General features: G+C 43.0%; 1 protein-coding gene across 2 annotated transcripts; it reads right to left on the bottom strand.

The window, feature by feature from the left end:
* Positions 1-802: 802 nt before the first annotated feature.
* On the bottom strand, positions 803-5623 carry HSPA5 (heat shock protein family A (Hsp70) member 5). Of its 2 annotated transcripts, XM_036261450.1 has the most exons (9): positions 5545-5623; positions 5249-5460; positions 4918-5149; positions 4415-4552; positions 4002-4114; positions 3523-3913; positions 3139-3376; positions 2174-2341; positions 811-1718 (listed from the first exon to the last, which is right to left on the bottom strand). In XM_036261450.1, exons 2-9 carry the CDS (start codon positions 5368-5370, stop codon positions 1156-1158), a joined length of 1965 nt encoding a protein of 654 aa, XP_036117343.1. In that variant the 5' UTR covers positions 5371-5460; positions 5545-5623; the 3' UTR covers positions 811-1155. The 2 variants fall into 2 exon arrangements, with proteins under 2 accessions (XP_036117342.1, XP_036117343.1); XM_036261449.1 differs by having other exon boundaries at positions 803-1718; positions 5249-5618.
* Positions 5624-8814: the final 3191 nt, after the last annotated feature.

Here is an 8814-nt window from a genome sequence, read left to right as displayed (position 1 = left end):
GACCCATGCACCAAGATCGCCAGTTTGATTTCCGGTCAGGGCACATGCCCAGGTTGTAAGCCTGATCTCCAGTGGGGGGCATGTAGGAGGAGGCCAATCAATGTTCTCTCATTGGTATTTCTCTCCCCCCCCCCCCTCTAAAATAATAAAGAAAAAAAATTAAAACAAAAAACCCAAAATAGTGATCTTTGGCTCTTATTGGATTTCATGTTAACAGATAGTCTGCCCGTTACTGATCATACTACTTATTCACTATCCCTTTTCCTCGGGAAGCCAATCCAAGTAATCTTGAACTTGTCAATGACACAAATGACTGCCTGTGATCCACGATTACAGTGGAGCTTAATGTAGTTTCAAGGTCACCATCCTAGATTCCACTCCAGTACCACTCGTATTGAGAAATTTCAGATGGGGATTCTGACATTATTTTACACCCTGAAATAGTGAATTAAATGCAAGTGCGCAAAGTTAACATCAGTATTCCATCTCTCTGTCAAGTCTTAGGAAAATACAAGCAGCCATAAAGCATCATTAATAGTAAAAGGCCACCAGAAAGCATTTAAAAAAGATAAGGGAAAACAGGCCATTTCAAACATGTTTAAGAAAACTCCATCTTGGGCATTGTGAAATGACTCTTGCCCTTAGTGAGGATATGGGTGAATTAAACTGAAGTTAGGAAGTTCCCAAAGAGTACTGAATAAAAATGTTTCCTTACCTAAAAACCCCAACACTCCTCTCCCTCATGAGAATCTAAACCTAAAATAAAGGACTGACCTAATTAGAAAGCTTATCACAAAAGTTAGACCAGTGTAAATAACAAACATTTATTGGTGTCACTTATGGTAGAAAATAAAGTTCCTACACCAGATGCACATGACCCGATTGTTAAATAGAACATTTCCACAGCGAACACAGGCCCTAATCCAGCTTTTTACCCACTTTTTAAGACAGCCAATTTCTCCTCTTCCCCCACCCCAAGACATGTGAGCAACTGCTAATGAAAAGCAGTAAACAGCCACTTGGGCTATAGCATTTTCAACTCCACTCCAAGGTGAAGATTCCAATTACATTTGAGACTTAAGTTCTCTCAATTTTCTCCTAACGAAAGTTCCTGAGTCCAGTATTTACAATATTATAGCACTAGCAGAGCAGTGTCTACAACTCATCTTTGTCTGCTGATTCCTCATCACCAGTTGGGGGAGGGCCTGCACTTCCATAGAGTTTGCTGATAATTGGCTGAACAATTTCTTCTAGTTCCTTCTTTTTAGCTTTGAAATCTTCGATGTCAGCATCTTGGTGACTTTCCAGCCATTCAATCTTTTCCTCTACGGCTTTTTCCATGGTCTCCTTATCTTCAGAGGAAAGTTTACCTCCTAGCTTCTCTTTATCTCCAATCTGATTCTTTAGAGAATAGGCATAACTTTCCAATTCATTTCTAGTATCAATTCGCTCCTTAAGCTTTTTGTCTTCCTCAGCAAACTTCTCTGCATCATTAACCATCCTTTCAATTTCTTCAGGTGTCAGGCGATTCTGGTCATTAGTAATTGTGATCTTATTTTTGTTGCCTGTACCTTTGTCTTCAGCTGTCACTCGGAGAATGCCATTCACATCTATCTCAAAGGTGACTTCAATCTGTGGGACCCCACGGGGAGCAGGAGGAATTCCAGTCAGATCAAAAGTTCCCAGGAGATGATTGTCTTTTGTCAGGGGGCGTTCACCTAGAAGTTACACACAAAAATCTTTGTTAGTTGTTAATGACAAACATTAGTACATCTGGATCTCTACATTTCAGTCTGTAAGAGTCTACAGTGGCAAGGGCACTCTTATCAAGCCAGAAGCAGGTCACTAGTCTATAAAAAGCAACAAATGGGACTAATAGTGAACTATTACTACTAACTCTTAAATGAATTTCACTTACTTTATATGAACGCTTTTCTTGTTCTTGTATTCTAGAGCTAGCTCACAAATTATTTTTAATGGGAAGGAGTGCTAGATAGCTAGATATGAACTGGATTTTAATAGTGACTACACCAAACTCAACACTTGTCAAATTAGGAACCCCCATCTGAGAACAGCAGATCTTTCTTTCCCTGTACTTTTCAGTAGAGTATATTAAGCAGAAGTCATGCTGTTCACATACACACCATGAATATTAATAAATGTAAGCAATTACCTTCATAAACCTTGATTGTAACAGTTGGTTGATTATCAGAGGCTGTAGAAAAGATTTGTGACTTCTTGGTGGGTACCACAGTGTTCCTTGGAATCAGTTTGGTCATGACACCTCCCACAGTTTCAATGCCAAGCGTAAGAGGACATACATCAAGCAGTACCAGATCACCTGCAAAGGTAATATAGGGTTAAGTTCTAATTAAAGAGCTGTAGGAGCACTACCAAGCAGTCTCCCTATGACCAGTTCAACTTGATCTTCTTCATCTTGCTATTTGGTTAAGTTCTATGTAAAATCATTTTAGAAAGTGAATTAAATATAGCTGTGCCCTGGCCGGTCTGGCTCGGCGATTAGAGAATTGGCCCGCAGTCCAATGAGTTGCGGGGTTCAATTCCATTCAAAGGCACACTTTGGTTGCAATTCGTCCCCTGCCCTGGTTGGGGTCGTGTGGGAAGCCGCCATTTGATGTGTCCCTTTCACATTGATGCCCCCCCCACTCTACCTGAACAAAGATGGAAAAAAGTCCTTGGGTGAGAATAAAAAAATTAAAAAAAATATATATATATAGTTGCTGCGTGGCTAGTGTGGTTCAGTGGTTGAGCGTTGACCCATGCACCAAGAGGTTGCCGGTTGGATTCCTGGTCAGGGTACGTGCCCAGGTTGTGGGCCAAATCCCCAGTGTGGGGCATGCAGGAAGCAGCCAATTGATGTTCTCTCTCATCAATGTTTCCATCCCTCTCTCCCACTCCCTTCCTCCACCTCTAAAATCAATAAAGAAAAAGAACTACCCTCTTCCAAGACATATTTTTAAAATAAATAAAGGAAGATCTTGAAACTACACCAGGTCTTGTCCTTACTGTACCATTTAGTAGCTGTGTGACCTTGCTGTTCATATTCTATTGCTTTTTAAAGCAACAGTTAATTATACTCTTCCCATTAAGTTGCTGAAGCACTGGACATTGACCTACCTGTATCTTGATCACCAGAGAGTACACCAGCCTGGACAGCAGCACCATACGCTACAGCCTCATCTGGGTTTATGCCACGGGATGGCTCCTTGCCATTGAAGAACTCTTTAACCAGTTGTTGAATCTTTGGGATTCGAGTAGAGCCACCAACAAGAACAATTTCATCAATATCAGACTTCTTCAAATCAGAATCTTCCAACACTTTCTGGACAGGCTTCATGGTAGAACGGAACAAGTCCTGGAATAAGAGACATTAATCACCGTGATGATGCCTGTTACACTGAGATATCGTCTAGATTTCTAAATGCATTGTCCCAAACCCAAGAGAATCTAACTAGATCTCATCAGCGAAGCAAAAAAAAAAAAAAACCCCAAGAAACATACCATGTTCAGCTCTTCAAATTTGGCCCGAGTCAGGGTCTCAGAGAAGTCTTCTCCTTCAAAGAAGGACTCAATTTCAATTCTTGCTTGATGTTGAGAAGACAGGGCCCGTTTGGCCTTTTCTACCTCACGCCGGAGTTTCTGTACAGCTCTGTTGTCTTTCCTAACATCTTTGCCAGTCTTCTTTTTGTACAGCTTGATGAAGTGTTCCATGACACGCTGGTCAAAGTCTTCACCACCCAGATGAGTATCTCCATTAGTGGCCACAACTTCGAAGACACCATTATCAATGGTGAGAAGAGACACATCAAAGGTTCCACCACCCAAGTCAAACACCAAGATGTTCTTCTCCCCTTCCCTCTTATCCAGGCCATAAGCAATAGCAGCTGCTGTTCTGTGAGAATAAAAAAATAAATTCAGTTAAGTTTACAGTTTCCCTATTTAGCAAATATGCCATCCATCCCTTTGAATTTAACACTTACGGCTCATTGATGATCCTCATAACATTCAATCCAGCAATCGTTCCAGCATCTTTGGTTGCCTGGCGTTGGGCATCATTGAAATAGGCTGGTACAGTAACAACTGCATGGGTAACCTAAAAAAATGACAGAAGGTAATTACGTGTACTTTATCACATGGCTTAACCCTTAAGTTGCAATCAAAGCATCACTTTAGTTTCTAAGCCAGTTTACTTGTAAGATGGGCATAATATATATAATTTTATATCCAAGGAAAGTCCTTAGTATTTTGTTTGGCATGCAGCAAAGCATGCAATTAAAACTGATATACATAGATGTCATTCAAATTCAAATTATTAAAACGATGAAGGCATTTATACAACACAATCCAGAATAATAATAATAAAATTACTTAACATTGTCATAGAGACACTTACCTTCTTTCCCAAATAAGCTTCAGCAGTTTCCTTCATTTTAGTGAGAACCATGGCAGATATCTCTTCAGGAGCAAAAGTTTTTGTTTGCCCACCTCCAATGTCAACTTGAATGTATGGTTTAGTTTTCTTCTCAACCACCTATTTTAAAGAATGATTATTATTTGCAGACACAGAAGCAATGACGCTTCAAACTTTAAAGAGGGTTGCCTGAGAGACACTTCCTCCCCTATAGTTTGGTTTACTTTGATCCTTTGGAGCTGAATACCGACCAGAAATACTTCTCTTAATCCTAAACTATTGTGGAGAGTAGTTATGTTTAAAGTCTGTCTGCCAACTGTACCTTAGTACGTTTTGTAACATACCAGAATTATTACATAAAAACTATTACATAGACCATGTCCTATCGTCTTTTGTCGTCAACACTGTTTTTCATTAACTTCTTGATCTTAAATACTCCCACCACCACCACCCACTTCCTATCGGGGGAAAAAACCCAGTCCAACCTTGAAAGGCAAGAACTTGATGTCCTGCTGCACAGACGGGTCGTTCCACGTGCGGCCGATAAGCCGCTTGGCGTCGAAGACAGTGTTCTCTGGGTTGGAGGTGAGCTGGTTCTTGGCTGCATCGCCGATCAGACGCTCGCCTTCGGGAGTGAAGGCCACGTAAGACGGAGTGATGCGGTTGCCCTGATCGTTGGCGATGATCTCCACGCGGCCGTTCTTAAATACTCCGACGCTGGCGGAAAAACCGAACGGAAAGAATCAGCACAGCCATTCTCACATCTCAGCCCAGGAGGCTAAGCGCCATTCTCCCCTTTCCACAAACCCCACTTACCAGGAGTAGGTGGTCCCCAGGTCGATGCCGACCACCGTACCCACGTCCTCTTTCTTGTCGTCCTCGTCGGCCCGCGCTGCGCCGAGCAGCAGCAGCACGGCGGCCACCAGGGAGAGCTTCATCTTGCCTTCGCCGTCGGTCAGCAGGCAGGCAGGGCGTCTCAAGCAATCCAGCCACAGGCCGAAGCACGGCAACGCACGCAGATTACCGACCTGAGGGCGACACAGGGCCCGGGGTCAACAGGAGCAGCGGACAGGACGAAGGGCTGGTCCGGAAAGGCAGGCCGCGGCGCTTACCTCGCGCACTCACAATATCTCCAAATCACTATGTCTGTAATATCTCGACCAGTGTCTACCGCGCGGTACCCCGACTCCGTTTATATACCCTCCCCCCAGCCCCGTCGTGGAGGCCGCCGATTGGTCAAGGCTCTGTTAGTTGGACGCCGCTAATTGGTCCAGGCCACCAAGCTGGCCGCAGCCGATTCGAAGGAGCTTCCTCTGCAACTGACGTCACCGCTACGCCCCCAGGGCGGATTCATTGGCTGCTGGTCACACCCAACAACCACCAATGGGAGGCAACATCCGCCCCTTGAGCTGAGCCCATTGGTTCAGCAGCTGTCCGTCCGTGGTGCGACCCGGAGACCGTTTCAGCCGGTAACCGCTGAGGTCCCGCACTCGCCCTGGGCCCTCGGGGACCGGAGCCGGCCTGGTGCGCCTGATTTCCCTCGAAGCAGTGGGACTTGAGTCCTTTGCTTCTCCACTACCTGTCTGCCCCCTCTCCTCCCCTCCTTGTCCCTCATCCCGAAGAGAGAAACAGCTCTTTCTCTTTCCGGCCTACCACCTGTCCGGTGCAGCAGGTCTCGTCATAGATGCTATGATCACCCCAAAACGAATTTCTCTGCCCTTCAAAGCCACTGCCGGTACATAGTGTACTCGGAGTTTCTTGGTGCTCACAGCTCACAGCCCTTGAGCTGGGACCTTGGTTTGGGCACCGGCCGGCCGCCAGTCGTGGCTCCTTCTAGCCAATATGCCCCCCCTGCACCCCCTCCCCAGCTATCTTTGTCTATACCGGGCCTCTCCACATTACCCTGCCCCACGGTAAGTCACAGGACAAGCCTGGCCAAAGTATTGCCTCCTAGCCCCGAATCCCCACCCCAGTGTGGCAACCGGCTCCTTGAAGAGCTTCCTAACGCCACACCCTGGGATGTTTCATTTTTCTAGTGCACTACCCCTTGCCTTTTCCTTCCCTGCCCATCGTTTGCCTTTGTGGCTCACGTTATCATTTACAAGACCTTCCTCCGCCTCTATTCTTGATACCTTTCTGCCTTCACTCCTTTTGTCTGATTGTGCTTTTGATACACAAAGACTTCTTGATGATGCCTTAATCTCGTGTGGTATCCTGTAGCGAAAAATAGTACAGGTTACTGTTTATTTCAGGTTTACTATGTGCCAAGCTTAGTCCTATGTTTCCTGTGGCATTCAGTCCTAGAGTTCAATATTTGGCATTTCCCATTTTCCAGATGATAACATTGAAACAGATGAACTAGCTTAAAGTCGAAGAGCTGATGGTGAGGGATGGAGTTATGTTTTTTCTTTTTCTTTATTGATTTCAGAGAGAGAGAGGAAGAGAGTAGGGGAGAGAGAGAGAGAGACATTGATAAGAAAGAACATAGATTGGCCACCTCCTGCATGCCCCCCACTGGGGATCTGGCCCACAACCTGGGTGTGTGCCTTGACCAGGTATTGAACAGGTGACCTCTTGGAGTATATGGGTGGACGCTCAACCACTGAGCCACACCGGCTGGGCTGGAGTTATGTTTTTTATTTATTAGTGTAATGGAATTTATTGGGGTGATACTGGTTAATACAGTTATGTAGGTGTCAGATATATAATTCTATACATCATCTGTATATTGTTTTGGGTATTCACTACCAAAGTCAAGTTTCCTTCCATCACCATTTATCTTACCCATACCCTCTACTACCTCCTCCAGTCCTCTTTCTCTCTGGTAATCACCATACTGTTGTCTGTGTCTATGAGGGGATGGAGTTAGGATTGATATACAGGTCAAGATAACTCCATAGCCAATGCCCTTAACAATTTTTTAAAATTAGTGAGTTCATTCAACAAATGTTATCGGATGACCTACTATGTACTGGCCAAAGGCCTGATACAAAATATTTTCAGATGGTTACAGAAAATGCATGGGATAGTCAGAAAATGATTACTCCAATATTTTCCCACTAAATGTATTTTGAGATTCATAGGCATGGGTGGTAGTGTCTCCACATAGCATTGAAACATCTTACACACAGTTCTCTAAGATGCTGAATGTAGGAGTCAGTACTTAGGAATTTTCCTCTTTCCTTTAGTGCTCTTCAAAGGTTCCACCGGTGACTCAGAATTGACTCCATTCTTACTATGGAAGTTGCATCATCCATCTCTTTCAACAGGGCTGTAATACTGCAGTAACACTGACCCTTCTTTAGGTTGCATCAGTCTATTATCAAGATAGAAATCACCATTCAACCTTGGCCCAATGTCTCAGTTGGTTGGAGCATCCTCCTGACACCAAAAAGTGGCAGGTTTGATTCCTGATGGGGGCACATACCCAGATTGATGGTTCAATCCCCAGCTCATGTAGAAGGCTGTCTGTCTGTATCCCTTCTTCCTCTCTCTGAAAATTAATTTTTAAAAAGTTTTCATAAATTTAGCACTTAAAAATTTATCAGAAATAAACAATTTCCATTTTGAAATGACATTATGATGTATCAGTATGATGAGATATTATATAGCCATTAAAATTGTTGATATCTATGTTTTTCTTTTGTTGAATTTATTGGGGTGACTGGTTAATAAAATTATATAGGTTTCAGGTATACAATTCTTCAATACATTATCTGTATATTTGTGTGTTTACCACCCCAAATCAAGTCTATGATATCTGTTTTTCAAAGAGTAAACTGTATGTTACTTTTCGGTCTACATTTTCTTATTTAAAAAAAAATCTCTGTTTATTAGGAACTTACCAAGTTTTTAAAACTTTAAGAACTTAAAACTAAAATGAATACAAGAGAACAAAAGAGTTGTCAGTGAAAAATATGTTAAGATACAATTTCATTAAAGATATTTCACACATTATAATTAGTCAGGGGTTAAATTCAAATATAAGTAATGCACCAAAGTCTTATAGTGACAGCTCCTACCAATTTGGACATCACTGGTACTGGTAGAAAAATAAGACTTATAGTTTTCATTGGCCTGAAGTGTGAGTTGTATGATTTATGACCCTGTTCTACAGGAATCACGAACCTCATTTTTAATATTCTCAAGTTTTAGGCTTTTATCTATTGTCCTCAACTTAGCCAATAATTTAAAATCCATTGACAAATGTTACAAAACTGTATGACTACGTGAATACATTCCTCTGGCCTTGGTAGGGTCCCCAAGCAAGTGAGGAGCCCTAAATTATAAGCTCCAAAAGCTTTATAGTAAATTGACCTCTGAGTACTAGCATTTCTGAGCCTGCCAGTTGGGGCCAGTACAGGACAACCAAGGGCCCAGAA

The sequence above is a fragment of the Molossus molossus genome, unplaced genomic scaffold (assembly GCF_014108415.1).
Source record: "Molossus molossus isolate mMolMol1 unplaced genomic scaffold, mMolMol1.p scaffold_m16_p_14, whole genome shotgun sequence".
NCBI classification, from domain to species: Eukaryota; Metazoa; Chordata; class Mammalia; order Chiroptera; family Molossidae; genus Molossus; species Molossus molossus.
This window is presented reverse-complemented; position numbering and strand designations above follow the sequence as displayed.

Bases quoted from the DNA above. Each gene is read 5' to 3' on its own strand.
- HSPA5 (XM_036261450.1), bottom strand. From the start codon at position 5,370: ATGAAGCTCTCCCTGGTGGCCGCCGTGCTGCTGCTGCTCGGCGCAGCG. The intron at 4,115-4,414 runs GTAAGTGTCTCT...TCATTTTTTTAG, and splicing joins AAGCTTATTTGGGAAAGAAG to GTTACCCATGCAGTTGTTAC. The intron at 1,719-2,173 runs GTAATTGCTTAC...TGTAACTTCTAG, and splicing joins TACAATCAAGGTTTATGAAG to GTGAACGCCCCCTGACAAAA.